This window comes from Pezoporus wallicus, unplaced genomic scaffold, assembly GCF_028554395.1.
Source record: "Pezoporus wallicus isolate ANWC-B61680 ecotype Strahan unplaced genomic scaffold, APGP_CSIRO_Pwel_v1 contig_7722, whole genome shotgun sequence".
NCBI classification, from domain to species: Eukaryota; Metazoa; Chordata; class Aves; order Psittaciformes; family Psittacidae; genus Pezoporus; species Pezoporus wallicus.
Window position 1 is genome coordinate 385,001 of NW_026635420.1, and position 19,310 is coordinate 404,310.

General features: G+C 36.8%; 1 protein-coding gene across 1 annotated transcript in view; it reads left to right on the plus strand.

The window, feature by feature from the left end:
- DCN (decorin) overlaps nt 1-18,991 on the plus strand; it is a 41,855-nt gene extending 22,864 nt beyond the window's left edge. Inside the window, exons 4-8 of the mRNA XM_057423624.1 lie at nt 10,766-10,979; nt 11,169-11,282; nt 12,473-12,566; nt 16,980-17,118; nt 18,198-18,991. Coding sequence (XP_057279607.1) covers nt 10,766-10,979; nt 11,169-11,282; nt 12,473-12,566; nt 16,980-17,118; nt 18,198-18,392 — 756 coding nt within the window. The 3' untranslated portion in view covers nt 18,393-18,991. The remainder of the gene's footprint in view (nt 1-10,765; nt 10,980-11,168; nt 11,283-12,472; nt 12,567-16,979; nt 17,119-18,197) is intronic.
- Nucleotides 18,992-19,310: the final 319 nt, after the last annotated feature.

Genomic DNA, 19,310 nt, shown 5'->3' on the forward strand with positions numbered 1-19,310 from the left:
CAGCCACTCATACTTGGTAAAAAAAGAGTAATCCTATAGCACTTATCTCCTTAATTGCTTTCAATTTGACTCTTAAATGTTTCTTTTAATGCAACATCAAAAAGAAACATTTTAAAAAATTTCTAAGGATAGCAGGTTCTGGGCTCATGTCATCTAGTTTTAGCACAGAGATCTATACTTGTGCTAGTTACATAGATAAACTCTTCAGTCAAGAAAGAGAAATAGGTGCTTCTACATCACATTTCATCTGACTTGCTTTTAGAATAAGATGATGCCCCAGAATTTTTTTTTTTTTCCAATTCCTTTTTTTGGCTGCTGAACAGATTCAATATCCTGATTCCTGTCCACTTGTTTTGGTTTTCTTCCACTTGGAGAAAAGTCTTGTCTTTTCAGTGACCATCATCTGCAAGCTGCTAAAAAAGAAAAAAAGTGTTATCAGTTAAGTTAATTTTTCATAATCCTTCTTCATGACACTGCATAAAATGAGTTAGATCATGGTATTGAAGATGAAAAGAACTGCTCCCAGGGACTTCTACCTAGCGGGCACTCAGCTTGGGTCTCTGTTATACATCCTGCTGTTGGTTAAGCTGTTGTGATCTGTGTCATCTCATGGAAGTGATCTGGGTTTTTTTTTTATTTTTCCTTTCTTTTATTACTGCAGATATAATTTAATAGTGAATTAAATATTTAACTCTTCAGGGAAGAAATTATTTGTTTGTCTTACTCCAAAAAGTGCCTAGTACATGCTTAAGGACTAGTGGAAATCATACAAGAGAGGAGCAACAGTAACATAAGTTTTTAACGAATAACTTTCGAAACAATGCAGTTTTCCTGGATTTGCTCAAGCATAAAAAACAATCCTCTCATTTCCTCTCAAAATAACAATTTATTCATGCAGTACATTTATGTAACTAAGCACCATCTTTACTCTCAGCAGGCACCATTCTTCTTCTTGTGTAATATCTGGGAATGATTCCCATTTCCTACCTTGAAATTAAAAATTCTTCAGAGTCACAGTGAAAGGGGAATATTGTTTTTAGATAAATATAACTGAAAGGTTTGTTGTTGACATTGTTCATTTTCACTTTTGTTTTAATGAGATATGTATAACTGTGTGATATATATGTATGTATAGATATATATAATGAATAATATTCCCTGATAAACATAGCTCGTGTTAATGTTATATTTGACAGTGTGATGTTCAAAAGTTTCTAGACTTCTTAGACTTTAGTAAGCCTTCTTATACTTTACTAAACCAGGAAGATTTACATAAATTATCAGTATTATTGGTCCAAAATCTAAAACTATCAGCAATTCCACTTAACCTCTTGCATGAAGTGGTCACTTAAAGGAACACTTTTTAAATCCCAGTTTTCATAGATACTGAAAAAAATAAGTTTATTCTGTTTGAATATTCCTTTTAAATTCCTTCCTAATTCCTATAGCCATCATCAACCATAAATGCAATAGTTTTAGAAGACATTATAGTGGAGAAACTAGTTTGAACCTAAAGTTCAGCTTGTACTAAAAAATAAGACGAAGTAAGGACAAAAGACAGGTTCTACATATAACTTGCCCATGTCTTCTCTTTCAGCACAAATGTAACTGTTTATGCACTGAGTGCACAATACATAGAAATAGAAATGAAAGAGGAACTAGTACCTACATAAATAGTCTTTCTATCAGAAAGTTCTCCTGAGTAGGTAAAGAGAAGTCAAAATTTGCAGCTGTGGAAATATGGCAAGCAATTAGAAAAGGATTCAACTAAGGGAATATTTATCTGCAAATAATAGCTGGCTGCCAGAAAACACCAGAGTCAACAGTTTTGGTGCACTTGATATCTTTATAGTCTAAATTTATCCAGGAAAAAGTGTCTAAACTATTAATGTTAGACCCAGTGAGACTTCACAGTGTTTAAAAATGAAAGATAAGATACATTTTTTACCAGGGGACTTGGGAGAATAGGGAAAATATTGAAGACAGTGTTTCTTTTAGAGTCAAGGACTGACTTCTGCAGTTTCAGAAAACTGTCTTATGTGAAAAAAATTTGCTTAAGGTTTAGACCTATGGCAAAACAATCAGAAGGGTGCTATTGGAAAAGCCAGGAAAAAATCTGTGAAACTGTCAGAATTTTCCAGACAGACTGACACTTCTGGATAGAGTACAGTACGCTGACCCCATGGACACAATAACGAATCCAAAATACTACATGAGTAAGTCCTCATGCAGAGTGAAGGAGGAGTCTACAAAAACAGCCCATGGAATTGCATGATGTGTGGCAAAGCCAAATCAAACCAGCATAACACCTGGCACTTGGAAAAAGAGGTAAAAGAAACTACTGTGTATTAGATCACCATAAGAGCAGCACAAACAACAGAATGATGACTGCATGCTTTTCTAACAGGAATTTTTTCAATGGCACAGTGCACAGCAAAAAGTACAGCAAAAGAAGACAAAATTGCTGTTGGCCTGAAATCAGATGGAACATTGCTTAATTTAGGATGGCAGAACTACTCAAAGCCATGGTTGTGCATACAGCAGTGCTAATGCTAGTTGTGTATATACTGAAAGAAAAAACCTGCATGAATGAGATCAAAGATTTAAAATTGGGGCTTGCGGTTATGACCATATCCACACTAAGTGATTATTAACACTAAATGTATGGGCAAATAAATGGATACACTCTTTGTAGTAACATCAAGTGGAAAAACAATGTGTTGCATTAGTAAACTTTCATGCACTCCTTTTTTTTTTCTTAATCAAACGAAGGCTCCCTATGGAGGGACAAGAGCCCAGATTGACTGAAGTCTAAGAACTTCTTCCAGGGATACAGAAAAGCTCCTGACAGATCAAAAATTATTAATGAAGGAACACAGTCTTCTTATGACTCATTACAGCTTCGGTTTCCTTTTCCCAGGCACAATTAAAAGAGGTTAACATAGTGCTCTGTCAATCAGAGAAAGAAGAACCAGTAAACACCAGCATTCTGTAAAAAAAAAAAAAAAAGACGTATATCTCTGTCCAGTTTCTACCTCTGAACTTGATTCCTACTGTCTTCAATGGCATACAGTCTCAACAGGACCGATTGATATATTTTTTGTTTTTATTTTTCCACTTGACACAGCTGCAGGTTTCTAACAAATATTCTGAGAAAAAACGGAATCTGAAATTCAGCACTCCCTCAAAGGGTTGCCGTTTCCTCAGACTCTTCTTTGCATCGTGCTTAACACATGAGACTTTCCACTGAAATGAGTGTGCAACATACCACATGCATGCAAAATGTTTTTAATGTGCAGAAGGTAAAGATCTTTTTATGTAAGAACAGCTGCTCCCTCATCATCTGTGCAAGTCATGTTACACAAGTTTTATCAGTGAGAGCTCAAACATCACGCAGACTAATCTGAAGCAGGCTCCCTGGCTTTGTGAGTTTATTCAACAAGGTACTGTGGAAGGTACCACATTGCTTCCACAGTCCTCTCCTTTGTACTGACAGGCTGTTGTTCAATGCCTTGCCAGCTCCTTCCCTCACAATTTTTTTCAGCTCTTTCCTATTGTTCCTATGTCACACCTTTTTCCTTGCCTTTCTTAGCTATATCCATTTGATCCTAGTTTTGGTAGGGTTACTACCAAACCCACCAAAGAATTTATGTAACAACAAATAATTACACCATCATGGTTTTTTATACCTTTGTCCTTTTCCTGCCCAAATTGTAGATCATGGGACCTTCAGGAGACACATGATCTGGAATTCTGTTCAGAGACCTTCTTAGATTCAGGGGCTCTTGTTCCTTCAAGTTTACCAACATTTATGATTTTTTTTTTTAATTAGTTTTTAAATGAATTTTGTGGAATTCTGACTTCTTTTATAACATAATTAGAGAAGAAAGTCAAGTTCAATTTTATATTTTTTGTGTAATTTGTGGGGTTATTTTGTTGGGTTTTTGTTTTCCTAAGTGTAAGTCTACTCCTAATAATTTGGCAAAACAACTTGACTATATGTCCAGCTTCTGATTATGACCTAACAACTGAAAACATAAGGCAAACAAAAAGGATGAAATTTATTATTATTTTTACTTGGATGCCTGACTCTTGAGTTTACAGTTGTTAAGGCATTCCTATTCCTAGCAGAACTGCAATAAGCCCCAGGTAATAATGTAATACATAACCCAGGAAATTAAAGAAATTCCAATGGTTCGCAGATTGACTTTTCAGTTTAAACCCTGAAGGACGCATGCATCATTAAAGATTTGGTATTAGGTAAGAGTACCATCCCCATCTGGCAAAACAGATTACTATTTATTATGGCTGATAACAATTTGCTTATTATTTTACAGTTCACTTTTTATTTTGGCAAAGTTTCCTCTTCAAAGTACTTCAAGCAAAGAAGAGCAAAAGTAGGGATGAAATTCCCCCAGAACAATCCCCCGAGATTGATTGATGGCTTGGCTTTGCGAGTGAAGATTTGGGAAGGGCTTTAACCATGCTTACTACAAGCATGATGACCAAGGGCATGTCTGATATCCAAATCTTATCGCATAATGAAATTACATCAACAAATACAATCCCCTTCTTCCCATTCCCTGGCAGGGCAAAAGTTGTAGGTTTTGGTAACCCCAAGAAGAGCAACCATGTGCTAGTTCCTACATGACTGCCACATGCTCCCTCTGCAGTTAGTCAGGGTGTATTTTGCCAAAGCCTGCCAACAAGTGTTCCAAAATTTTCCTGAATTGTGAATCTTCCTTTTTGTTTTGGGAATAAATATTTGAGGTAGAAACCAGGCCAGAGGGAGCTAAATGGCTAGACTCCCACTGACTTCAACGGAGCCAGCATCTATTCCTGTCATACAGTGATTTTTTTCTTTTTTTCTTGACTACACTAATACCAGAGCTGTTTCACTAAAAAGTAAGCTATCTTTGGAACAAACCTTGGATTTTTTTAACTCTTTGATCACCACTTAAACTGCCAGTCATGATAAGCTGGTTGTTAGGTATTACCACAGTGCAATATTACAACAAAGTGAATGTGTACTCAGCACTGGTGAGGCTGCACCTTGAATACTATGTTCAGTTCTGGGCTCCTTACTACAAGAAAGGCATTGAGGTGCTGGAGTGGGTCCAGAGAAGAGCAGCAAAGCTGGTGAAGGGTCTGAAGAACAAGTCTTATGAGGAACGGCTGAGGGAACTGGGGTTGCTGGGTCTGGAGAAGAGAAAGCCCAGGGAGGACCTCATTGCTCTGTACAACTACCTGAAAGGGGGATGGAGTAAGGAGGTGACTGGGGTCTTCTCCTAAGTAACAAGTGATAGGACAAGAGGTAACGGCCTCAGAGCTGTACCAGGAGAGGCTTAGACTGTGTATTAGGAAAAATTTATTCACAGAAAGGGTGATCAGACATTCTAACAGGCTTCCCAGGGAAGAGGTGTAATCACCGTCCCTGGAAGTGTTCAAAAACCATGTAGATGAGGCCCTCAGTGACATGGTTTAGTGATGGTCTTGGCAGTCCTGGGGTAGTGGTTGGACTTGATCTTTTCCAATCTATTTCATTCTATGATTTTATAGTTCAATTATTTATTATGCAATGTTTACATACTATATATAACAAAGCAAAAAGGCTTTATCTCAGGAAAATGAGGATGGAAGCTGAGTTTTCTCTTATCCATAGGAAACTGCTATGAACTCTCTAGGCCTAAGTGATGTATTTAATACTTGGTATATTTGTGCCTCTTTATTCATTGTGTCTTTCTTGCCTCTTTTTTTCACCTATGGCTAGATATCTTCACACCCATATCATGCTGAAAGCTGTATATTCATAATTCATGTGCTCAGCCTTTGGTTTTTGCGGGGGTGGGGGAGAAATTACATTTATTTTAAAAGAAATATCTTTTTCCTTCCACAAAAAAAATGAAGCATGGAAAAAGATATATTTTTGAATAAAACTGTCTATTCCTGTAGCTCTGTTCTGGGCTGTCAAATTTCTGCCAAATCATCTCATATTAGCAGCATTGCCAGTACTATCTGTGGCCAAATGCTCCAGCACGTTCAGCACTTTCAGGTCGACCCTTAATTTTCCTTCAAAGTACTTCTTGCCCTATACTCAATGTTTGTATGTCCTTTAAAAAAATTAATAAAATGCCCCATTATGCCATCTGCGCTTTACTCAGGATAACTAGTTCATGCAGCATGTTTTTGCCTAACATCCCTTCCTTTAATAACACTGACTGCAGATGTTTTCCCTAGGTTTTTCTCCTCTAGTTCCTGTTTTCATTGACCTCTGAATTCCCCATAGTTTTTAATTTTATTTTATTTTGGTTTGGTTTAACTTTTGTTACATCCAAACCATACAGGGCACATTCTGAGGAAAGTAAACAGCATTGCTCTAAGGCTAAGAACTTAGTTCTTTAAGTCTTGCGTATAATAGAGTTATTGTGAAGTGGAAAAGGAACCCAGGGATATGGCTTGCCAGGTGCTATGTTGGTGTGTTATCCTCATTATTTGCTGTTGCTGTGGGAGACATTAAAACCTCCTGCAAATTCTAATTTTTTAGAAATTTGGTTTATTTTTTCTTCTTTACAGCTGCACAACAGTGTGGAAAAGTAATGCAGGTTTAAAATACTGGGAACAGGGACTTGCAGAGCAGGGTGTAAATGGGAAATGATATACTGGTACAAAAATGTTGCACCAGAACTACGGCCTTGTCATACCCTCCCACCTTATATCATTGTACAGACATTCCCACTCTGAAATCAGTATTTTTAAACACATTTGATAGATGCCATCTTTTCTATTTGAGAGACTTCCTGAATGTTTGAATAAAACAACAGTTCTATGTGTTTCCCCAAGATAACATGATCGCATTCGGGAGAAAACATTGGCAAAGGAGAACAGGTTAATCCTATATACACAGATAATTTCTGGTTTTGGTCAGGACTATAAGTTCTGCTCTGAAGAGCTGTAGCAATTCGCTTAACATCAACTACTTAGAGAACATTTTCATTGCACTGCCTAGCTGAATGTATTTATATATATTTTTAGCAAGAAATATTTCAAATTAGATCGTCAGCTGTGATAATTGTAGCTGAAAAATTTTTATCTAAAAGGCAACCATATTAAAACAAATAAATGAAACAAAGAAAAAAATATAAGGCAGACTTTTAGCTGAAATAAATGACCGAGCAGTACAAAGCAGGATGCAGGATAAAAATTTCAAGTGCCAATAAGCTGAGTCTAAACTCATTGAATGTTGGCTTAGAGATCTATGGAAATGAAATCCACAGTAAAGCTAAGAGAAAAAAAATATGTAATTGGCAGTAGCAAATTCAGTTATTCAATTTTTATGAAAAAAAAATGAAAAAGTCTAATCTACATAATTCAAGCTGTACTCTTCATAATAACTGGGTGGATTCCCATATCCTAATATTGTGCAGGTAGCTGTATACAGGCAAAGACCACATCTGTATTACAGTTCTGGCAATGATGACTCACCCTGTGTGTACCCCATGTGTTCTCATAGCAGCTCTTATAAATAGGGCTCAAATAAAAGAGAGTTGGGGTCATGGCTTCCACTGGCCAATATATTTATTTTCAGAGAGGCTTATTGTTAGGGAAATACCCTGTTGAACTGTGAGTGACCTTTTCTACCTCCTCTTGAAAATGTGTTATTGCTAGCTAGCGTACAAAATTAAAACCAGATATGCTCAGCTTTACATATACCCAATGATATCATGTACAACACACACTGCTTGGTTTCCTCAAGAATATATGCAAGAGGAGTCCATCAGGGAAAAAAAACACATCAAATAATAGAATTTTAAACTACCTTTTCATCTCTTGTCCAGTTTCCATGATGGAGAGGTGATGTCACAGACGCTGATACACTTCTTTGCACTGTTTGATTACATAACTGACTGTGGAAAGAGTTGAATGTTCAATTTGCTTCTAAAACACAGATCTAAGTGTAATTCTGAAAATATTAAAATGTGCTTAACGTCAATTATAGTATATGCAACATAAAAACATCTGGATTAGCAGCAACTGTTGTCTTCTGTTTCTGAAAACAGCATAATGGAATTAGTGAACAAAGATGCTCTATTCCTTAGTAAAGGAAGATACTATTCCTTAGTAAAAAATATAAGTAGGTATTATATCTGTATTTATACAGCCCATTCTACCTAATTCACTGCACAAACTTCAGCACTGTAAGTCTGATAATTAGCAAATAGATGGAATTATAAGATTCATTCCGATATGTATCATCCTGGAAATCCTTTCTATTAGCTGTGTTGCATTTCTGACAGTAATGAGATTTTCTTCTCCCTTTTCATGTCATGTTTGTTTAATAAATAAGAGAGTTAACAATAATGTACTCAGAGGCTTACGGAGACCACCTATTACACATAAGAGAACTTTCACAGAGGCCTTTCTTTCCTGGCTGTACAGAGAGCTAATTTTCTTAGAGTTACCCTGAACATACACAAGTCAATGGGACCTGATGAAATCCATCTGTGGGTCCTGAAGGAGCTGGCAAATTAAGTTGCTAAGCCACTGTACATCATATTTGAAAAATCATGGCAATCAGGTGAAGTTCCCGATGAGTGGAAAAAGGGAAATATAACCCCCATTTTCAAGAAGGGGAAAATGGATGACCCAGTCAGTCTCACCTCTGTGCCTGGGAAATCTTGGAGCAGATTCCCCTCGAAGGCATGCTCAGGCACGTGAAAAACAACAAGGTGCTTGGTGACAGCCAGCATGGCTTCAGTAAGGGGAAATCCTTCCTGACCAATTTGGTGGCCTTCCATGGTGGGGCTACAGAACTGACGGACAGGGGTAGAGCAGTTGATGTCATCTATCTGGACTTGTGCAAAGCAGTCGACACTGTCCTGCATGATATCCTTGTCTCTAAATTGGAGCGACATCAATTTGATGGGTGGACCACTCAGTGGATAAAGAACTGGCGGGATGGCTGCACACAAAGAGTTGTGGTCAATGGCTCAATGTCCAGTTCGAAACCAGTAACGAGTGGTGTCCCTCAGGGATCGGTGTTGGGACCAGTCTTGTTCAACATCTTTGTCGCTGACATGGACAGTGGGATTGAGTGCGCCCTCAGCAAGTTTGCCAATGACACCAAGCTGTGTGGTTTGGTTGACACATTGGAATGCCATCCAGAGGGACCTCAACATGCTTGTGAGGTGGGCTGATGCCAACCTCATGAAGTTTAACCATGCCAAGTGCAAGGTCCTACACCTGGGTTGGAGCAATCCCAGGCACAGCTACAGGTTGGGCAGAGAAGAGATTCAGAGCAGCCCTGCGGAGAAGGACTTGGGGGTGTTGGTTGATGAGAAAATGAACACGAGCCAGCTTCAGTGTGCGCTTGCAGCCCAGAAAGCCAACCATATCCTGGGCTGCATCAAAGGGAGCGTGACCAGCAGATCAAAGGAGGTGATCCTGCCCCTCTACTCTGCTCTTGTGAGACCTCACCTGTGTGCAGTTCTGGTGTCCTTAACATAAAAAGGACATGGAACTGTTGGAACAAGTCCAGAGGAGGGCCACGAGGATGATCAGGGGGCTGGAGCTCCTTCCATATGGAGACAGGCTGAGAAAGTTGGAGCTGTTCAGCCTAAAGAAGAGAACATTACATGGAGTCCTCATATCAGCCTGCAGCCTTCCAGTATCTGAAGGGGGCCTACAAGGACACTGGACAGGGACTCTTCATTAGGGACTGTAGTGACAGGACAAGGGGTAACGGGTTAAAACTTAAACAGGGGAAGTTTAGATTGGATATAAGGGGGAAGTTCTTTTCTGTGAGGATGGTGAGGCACTGGAATGGGTTGCCCAGGGAAGCTGTGAATGCTTCATCCCTGCTGATGTTCAAGGCCAGGCTGGACAAAGCCTTGGGTGAGATGGTTTAGTGTGAGGTGTCCCTGCCCATGGCAGGGGGGTTGGAACTTGGTGATCTCAATGTCCTTTCCAACCCTAATTATTCTATGTTTCTACGATTCTATGATCTTAAGTTCCTTTCTAACCCTAGCTATTCTATGATTCTACCCTGAGTCTAGATATTAAAGTTATGAGACAGCACTTATATAGCAAGAAGAATTAATATGGCTTATGACCCCTAACTGCTGGACTTAGAGTGTAACACTTCAAATTGCTACCCTTCCATAACAAGTTCCACTTACTTAAAAAATAGCTTATATTACTGAAGAAATGAGTTAATTTTCAGACAGCTATCTAATAAGTGTACACTATAAGGCGAAGTAAGTGTTGATATGAGTACTTTTCTTAAGTGGGTCTGCATCTTCAGCTTATTGAGTTACAGAATTCTCTGTTCAGGAAAAAATGTTTAATGGTTGCATGATGATGGGCATAGTATAAAAGTAGCCTGAGAAAAACAAAATCAGGGAAAAAAAAAGGCAAAAACAAAACCAAATGAAGCCAATAACATTAGTTTTATGTGAATGTCTTGTTTTTTCTCAGCTTTAAATTTGAAGGGTTGTACTTGTTCTTGGGTATGAATTATGAATGTTCACAGAAGCTGCATATATCTCTGCAATAAAATAATACTTGTATTTATTATGTAGGCCTTGTTTAACTGTTTCAGAAGTTCTTCATCTATTTGGTTTAGTACTGCATTTAATTTTCTTCAGCTCACTAGATTAGCCATCAAAAGACATCAAGAGACATTAAAAAATAATAATAATATTTAAATGTTTCATTCTTAAAACCGTTTCCCTAGTGATAATCTGAGATCTTCATTATTACTCCACAGGCATTGATCCTTGTTAACAACAAAATCAACAAAATAAGCCCACAAGCTTTTGCTCCTCTGAAGAAACTGGAGAGACTTTACCTGTCCAAGAACAACCTGAAGGAACTCCCAGAAAACATGCCGAAGTCTCTTCAGGAGATACGGGCTCATGAGAATGAGATCTCCAAGTTGAGGAAAGCTGTCTTTAATGGACTGAATCAAGTGATTGTCTTAGGTATGAGCATAAGAAATTATAACAAAAACAACTCAGTGTTCTTTCAAGATGTTGTTTTTTAGCTCAATAGGTGATTTTTGGTAGAAAACAAAGAAATGTTCCAATAAATTGTACCTCCAAATTAGCTTTGACCTGAAGGATATACGTACCTACACTGCAGTACAGCTCATGACCATGTTTTGTTGGCAGAACTAGGCACCAATCCAATCAAGAGTTCAGGCATTGAAAATGGAGCTTTTCAGGGGATGAAGAGGCTCTCCTACGTCCGTATTGCGGACACCAACATTACTAGCATTCCAAAAGGTAAGAAATTCAATTAGTATTTCAGAGATTTGCAGAGGTATAATGCTACTTCTAGTCAGCTGGCAAAAACTGGTTATGGAAGCCTTTTGAGTCAGTCCCTAGAGTAGCCATTCCTTGAGTATTTCTCCTTTTTTGGTTAGTTGTTTTTTATTGGTTTGAAAAAAATTAGTTTTCGATTATGAGAAGCTCCACAATAGGTGTACTGTCGAAAGGAAGCCATTTGATGTTATTTTGTTTTTCTTGTCTCATGGCTGAAATATAAAGTGGAAGAATGTTTTCACCTTCCAACCGTGGCTGGTGAAGCTGATCAGCATTACACAGATGTATACTCATGTAGTATTAAGTGAAGTTCTACAAACATAAAATCAGCCCTCTACAAGTCTCTGGGTTTGAAGCCAAAAATACTATTCCTATAAAACCCAGAAACATATGCTTTTCTTAAAAGTACTTTATTGCAAATTGTTGCAAAAGAAGAGCAATTTCAATTTAACCTGTTAAGAAAAAACAAAAAACCAAACCAGAATGGTTCCAATCCAGAGGAAATTATATTGTTTATTCATACTTTATTCAGCAGATTGTTTTGAAATAGATGAAAACTTTTTGAAGATTAATACTAGTTGTTATTTCTTTCTTCCCACATTTCCTGTTTTGGATGTTCCTTTCAGGGACCTCCAATAGGTAAAATATTTTTTTCCTATTTTTTTTCCTGATAAACAGAATTTGCTAATTATTATATGCCTTACCTAAAATAACATTAAAATTATTTTACCGCTCTTTATATTCTCACTTTCTGCTACTGCTCTTTGTTTACTATCTAGGTGCAAAATATTTGTAGACTTATGTATGCTGATAGTCTGGTTAAAATGAAGGCACTTTTACACAATTATATGTGTACCACTTGCATAATCATGAAGGCTAGAATTCATATCTGAGAAGAATTTCATTTAGCTATTTTTAAAGAATTAACTGTTCTATAATTGACTTTAGGAGCTTAGTCTTATTTCATGCCAAATATGTTGCTAGTTTCCATGATTGTGTAAGTTCCTTGCTTCATTCAGTGAATTGTTCTTGGCACCGTCTAGTGAAAATATTTTTTTTACTGTAGAAGTGCCTCAGTATAACACAAGTCTCTTTAAAAAAATACTAATCCAGTTTTATCAAAAGTAAATTGATGGTGTGCTCTCTTTCAGGCCTCCCCCCATCCCTTACTGAACTTCACCTTGATGGCAACAAAATCACCAAAATTGATGCTGAAAGTCTGTCTGGACTCACCAACTTGGCAAAGTAAGAATTATTTTCTTCATTTCAAATAAAATATTGGTTGAAGTTGCAACCACTATGCACACAATTAGAAAACATCATTCTGGGCTTCATGAGTGTTATCATTGAAGCGGTACAAAATTTAGCAGCACAAGTTTCTATGGATTTGTGTACTTAAGAACAAAATTTATTTATTTATTAAAAAAAATAGATGATACAGCATAAATTAAAAAGTGAAATTTTTTTTTAGGGTGATTGCACCTTGCTAATTTGTGAATATGTTCTTGAATGTTTTTCTAACTTTAGGAAATGTAAGGAGAATTCCCAAAGATCAGTTATAAATATACAGAATTATTTGTGAATTAGTTCACAGTAGATAACATGATAAAAAAGTGATATGGGACTTTATTAAAAGGTATTTTAATACTATGATACTTTGAAACTTTTTTATGAAAATAGTAGTGTAATTGACCATTAATCAGATTACTGAATCTAATTCCTTGATCTTCATTTTAATCATTCTGCTTGTCATAGTCAAAGAAATCAAAAAAAGATTACTGAAAAACAGGAGTTAAGTTTACCACTTGGTAAACCACACTGGACATCAGTGTAGTGCAATGAAGTACATAGTAACTTAACACTTACCTAGAATCTGGCAACTCCAAGAGATAAATCTTTCTAGAGGTAAGTAAGACATCTCAACTCATGTTTGATGTTCATATTTGATTCATCCCCAATTAAAAAGAAGCTGCCCCTGGATTTTAATGAAAAAGTAAAAATACCATAATTATAAGTGGGGAGACTATGAAGCAGTGGTGTGGAAATGTAGGGCTTCTCAAAGCAGGTTTTAAGCTGTTCTATTCCTCTGAATTGCTCTTAGGCAGGCAACCTAAGCATAGTCAGAAATCCTGCTTAGCAAAGTTGAAAAGTAAGGCAGAATACAGACTGGTGGAAAAAGGAACACATTGGACATAACAGAGCATATAGTTTTAAATCTTCAGGAACATCAGTACAGGGTCAGATCGCTCTTCTCCTGGATCATATCAACTCATGCTCAACAGTGTAATAGCTGCCCTAAAGTACAGTCAGACCTAGAGAAACAGGTCATTATTCTGACTGTGTTAAGGTGTGTTTTGAACTTTAAAATGCTCCACACAAGAGCTTGGTGTAGATCTAGTGCTCATTCTCTTTGAGTTCTTCAGTTCTAGAAGGCCAGCAATATATGTCCTTTTCGTTCGGTTTTTCCTTGTAAAATTACTCTTAAGTCTTTCAAAAACCTTCATATAGTGCTTCTAATAAATCTCATTAATGTAAACCATACAAAGACTTTGCTGGTTACATGCAGAAATGAGCCTCACAGGAAGGTATACACATTACATAACTGATGTTTCTAATGTCTATAAGCTATTAAAGTTTACTGAAAAGATATAGCTACATACAGTGGGAGTTGCATCAAGCCCAAGGATGTTGAGCAGTGTGAAGTTTGTTTTTAAAAAGTGAAAATGAGCCAGTAGGGTTGCTAGAGACAAAAGAAAGTGTAAAATATTTGAGAATTTATTCAATTTTTAGATATGTTTTTGATGATGCTCTTCAATGATTTAGAACACCATTCCCATTTCAGGCTGAGGAAGTTGGGGCTTTTCAGCCTGGAGAAGAGAAGGCTGCATGGAGACCTCATAGCAGCCTTCCAGTATCTGAAGGGGTCCTAGAGGGATGCTGGAGAGGGACTCTTCATTAGGGACTGTAGTGATAGGACAAGGGGTAACGGGTTAAAATTTAAACAGGGGAAGTTTAGATTGGATATAAGGAAATTCTTTCCTGTGAGGCTGGTGAGGCACTGGAATGGGTTGCCCAGGGAGGTTGTGAATGCTCCATCCCTGGCAGTGTTCAAGACCAGGTTGGACGAAGCCTTGGGTGATGATTTAGCGTAAGGTGTCCCTGCCCAAGGCAGGGGGGTTGGAACTAGATGATCTTAAGGTCCTTTCCAACCCTAACTATTCTATGATTCTATGACTAAATCGGCTAAAACATTGGAGAAATTTATATTGACTAATATAAAAGGAAGCAATATGCCAACATATTAAACAAGACTGATTTTTTCAAATTCTTCCCTTCTTTTTTCCCATGGGAAAAAAAAGAGAGATTATATTCTTTCCAAACATTCTTAATCACCCTGTATTTTACACCCTAATCTTGATTTATTTCATTTGTAAACATAGCCCCAGGTGATGGAGAGTTTGTTTGTAACACATTTAGATGAAATGTAATTACATATAATATCACTGCTTACGGGAGTTAGACTCACTTTTCTACAGACTCCTCCAATTTCACTCTTTCCCTTAAAGGCTTTTCCTGCATGAGATAATGCAAGGTCGGATCTTTTCCGTCCTTATAGTATATGTACTTTTGCTTCAACAGACCAGTATGGAGTCAGACCTGCTTTTTTCGTGCTGGTCTCCTCATGTGTGACACATCTGCTTGTAGACCTGCATGTATAGCAAGTATATATATTTAGATATGTGACAACCAAGAATTTATAGCCTTCTGCCTAAGTGTTGTTTTTTGGTTTTTTTTCCCAGTCCTATTAAAAATGTTCACTATGAGCACCCATCACTGAAGTCCTTTATAGACGTTCTGTAGATCTTCAAACCAAATTACTCTGTAGGATCAAATACTACATGTACTCTACTCAAAAGTAAAAAGTTCTAATGATTTTTAAATATAAATTATATATTAATATAAATTCATATAAATTAATAAAAATTATATTAAGATGATTTTTAGATTATTATGAAAATTTTTCCAAACTCTAGAAAATATATGGGATACTGTGAACTGATATCTGAATGAAAGAAATCCATTAATGTCAGTGGGAGATCTCACTAAGCTCTCCTTTGATATTAAATATTTTGACAACACTGCAATGTTTAAATGAGTATGATATGGCTATTTTGTTTTATATGTATAATACTGAGAGCTTGCTTTGTTTATTTTTAAAAGGAAAAGAATAAAATACACTTCCATTCTTGGATAGCATTATTTCTGGGAACATCTCTGCCATAAAGATCAAACAAGAATTTTTAGTTCTGTGATTCTATACCAGGTCCCGATTCTGACTTTCGAATCTCTCACAAGCCACATAAAATTGCAGGTAGTAGATTACTGTTCATCAGACTTTCTTTAAAAGTGCTCATCCATAGCAAATTATTAAGCAAATTATTATATCATAAGGCCTCCACTATTTAAAGGATGGCTACAAGGAAGATGAAGACCACCTTTTTACGAGAAGTCCCATGGATAAGATGTGGGCAAGGGCACAAATTACTCTTGGGGAGATTCCGACTGGACACAAGTGGAAAAGTTTTTACAACGAGAACAACCAGCCATTGGAATAATCTCTCCAGGGAAGCAGTGGATTCCCCAGAACTGGACACTTTTAAGATTCAGCTGGACATCTAGTCTTGGTCATGCTTTGCCTAGAAAGATTGGACCTGATATTCTATGATTCTGATTACCTATTTTAGATTTGTGAATTGATTCAGTTAGTAATAAGTCTCAGAGTATTTTTTTTCCCTCAAAATTAAGAAAGATTGCTTAAAGAAAGAAGATAAAGCAAACTAGATGAAGTAAATTTAGCCCTTACAGAAATAATTTCCACAAAATTATACTCCTGATGTTGGCAACATCTGCAGAATAACTACTGAATTCCTCACTGCAACACAGAGCACTGTAACTTAGGAGTTTCTTGTAAAAATTCTGCAGTTAAGTAATTGCAAACCAAAATAGTATTAACACAGAAATACATACGTAGGACTAGATTTTCCAAATTGGACATAAATGTGCTAGTAAACCCAGAATGTGGATTTATGAAGGCAGGAAGGATGATTTTGTAATGAAAACTCTGGACTGGAACCTAGGAGAAATGTGTATATCCCACTTCTGTCTCCTGCTGAATAGATCATTACTTACGACAACTCCTGTTTCCAGCCTGTAACATGGCTCTAACTACATAAGTATCTGATAAGGATGGGGCAGACATTTAAACTTAACAGTTCTGGTCACTTTGGTTTATGTAGTTTGACAAAGCAAGTTACAGCCAGTGTTTCTAAAGTCATACAAGAAACTCTTATTCAGTTTTTGGAGAAAGACTTGTGCCAGTGTACATACACAGTATGTGCTTGCAGTGGGATTCATCATGTAGCTCATGGAAGCATGCAGTACCATGAGCACATGTTTAATGAATATAACAATAATTATGATAGTTCACATCAGATGTCAAACATTTAAACAAATTTATCTAAACTAGTTGTAAGTGGTGACTCTGTACCTCGTGTAATACTGAAAATTAGCTGGTCTAGTCTACAGCAGTGATATAAAGAACTAACCCAAGAAAGATGGTTAAGTGGGCAATTTAACCTATTTGTTTGTTTGTTTCAGATTGGGTCTCAGTTTCAACAGCATTTCTTCAGTTGAAAATGGCTCTCTTAACAATGTACCTCACCTAAGAGAGCTCCATTTGAACAACAATGAACTTGTCAGAGTACCTGGTGGGCTGGGTGAACACAAATATATCCAGGTACTTATAATATGGCTTTTGAGAGCAATAGTTGAAAGATTCCAAATGGTATTTGTGCGGTTATTCAGTCTTGAACAAAAACATATACAGTATTTGTGAAAAAGTAACTTAGTGAATGTTTCATAAACTGTTGAATAGGCATGGAAAAGTTGCATATGACAAGATGACTCTTATTCTGATTTTTGTGTGGATGTGTATAGATCTGGAGGTGTGCATTCGTTGTCTCTGTGTGTCTGAGGGGACACAAGAAAGATGGAATTATGTGTGTACTTCAATTTCTTTTTTAACTCGAAAAATGCTTTCAAAGAACATTTCTTCTGTTGATTTTTTTTTTTTTTAAATTCTACTCAATGACATTTCTCAACTTTTACCAAGACCCTTCCATTTGGCGTCTCACAAAGCTGTGCCTTCAGGATAACAAAGAGACACAATGTGCATTTCACATCTGCAGTATTTTTGATGTCTGTGTGGCTGGGTAGCTAGAAATATAACCTCTGGGAACAATTAAAATTTGTCTTCAAGTGGACTAACATTTTACAAAGAAAACTCCCAAAGAATGAAGACTCTCAAAACTAAATCATCTCTTGCATGTAGCTTGGGAATAGTAATCAGAAATGGTGATTCTCAAGCAGAGTAATATTCATGAGATATCTTAAATTATCATTAGTGATTACTTTGGCTCTGAGTCCTGTTCAGTTGCACTCATGAGAGTGAAAGCATTAGAGCTAGAGAGAAATCAATTAGCACCAAATGCATTCTTTATTCAGAAGCACATGCTTCTGAACCACAGCACTGTATTAATAATTCCACATCTTTGACTCCTGTTTGGCTACAGTATGATCAATTGATAGAAATATTAGATTGCCTTGCACATTTTCTGCTCTTTCTGTAGAAATAATTTCTAATTGGGTATGCTCTAAGTATTTCAAAAAGTAAGAAGAATCAAACATTCGTTTGGAAAAAAGGATATATTGTTACTCCATATAACATTGGACAATACCTATCAAGCATTTGATACCAAATCATCTTATTTGTCACAGTAGCTCTGTTTCTCACTTCTGTACTTTTATGCTTTTCAGGTGGTCTATCTTCATAACAACAAAATTGCTTCAGTTGGAATCAACGACTTTTGCCCTCTTGGCTACAACACCAAAAAGGCTAGCTATTCTGGTGTGAGTCTCTTCAGCAACCCCGTGCAGTACTGGGAAATCCAGCCCTCTGCTTTCCGATGTATCCATGAACGCTCTGCTGTACAGATTGGAAATTACAAATAGATATCTAAAGATGGGGTTCGGTTGTGTTTCAGCTAAAGTACCTGTTGTTATAGGCCTGTTCAAAAAAATTGTTGCTAACTATTAATGCCAAATACCAGAAAGTTCACTTTAAAGTGGAGATGATCCACTGATGTAGAATAAAAAAATCATTACAGATGTACAAGATCAAGCATACCATCAAAAGGAATTGCCGACTGTGCTTTAAACTGATTTATTTCAGCCTTCTTTTACAGCATGCTTTCTGTGGTATTTTTCAGTTTGCTGAATGCTACAGGTTTTCAGATTCCACTGTATATGAGATTCGGAGTAAATATTTGTCAAGCTATGATATTAAAAAAAAAAAGAAAAGATAGTAATTAAGGTTATTTTTATAGCCACACACTCAAAAATAGTAGAGGAAATAAGGACTCTCAAGTCATCTTGAGACCTGAGAAGGCGAGAGTTACCTCCTTTAAATTTATTTCAAACCCTGGAGGTTTAAAAATATCCACTAGAACACTAAGCCAATTCTGAATGTATCTGTTTAGCAGAGCAAATAAAGTTGTTGCTAATGTTATTATTTTGGAAAAAAATACAATAAATTCATATTGTACACATAATTCTCTAAAGTTTGCAATTCTTCTAGAGCAATGCTATTCAGGATTAGCCTAACATAATCCTACTGAACAAAATAATGAGTAGTCTGCAGTACAAAACCTGTAACCTCTGTCTGGAGCTCTAGGACAAATCCCTCTCACCTTAGTCACAAGAGCAGTTATAATGACTTCAGTGAGACTGCCTTGCAGAGTATGGTATTAGGGTTTGGTCATTGGTATCAATCCATGTATATATCTAAACCAAAACCAATCGCAGTTCACTGTTCACTTGTTCTGCATTGTACATTTGTCAGCATCCTTTACTGTTTTTGTTTTTTAAACG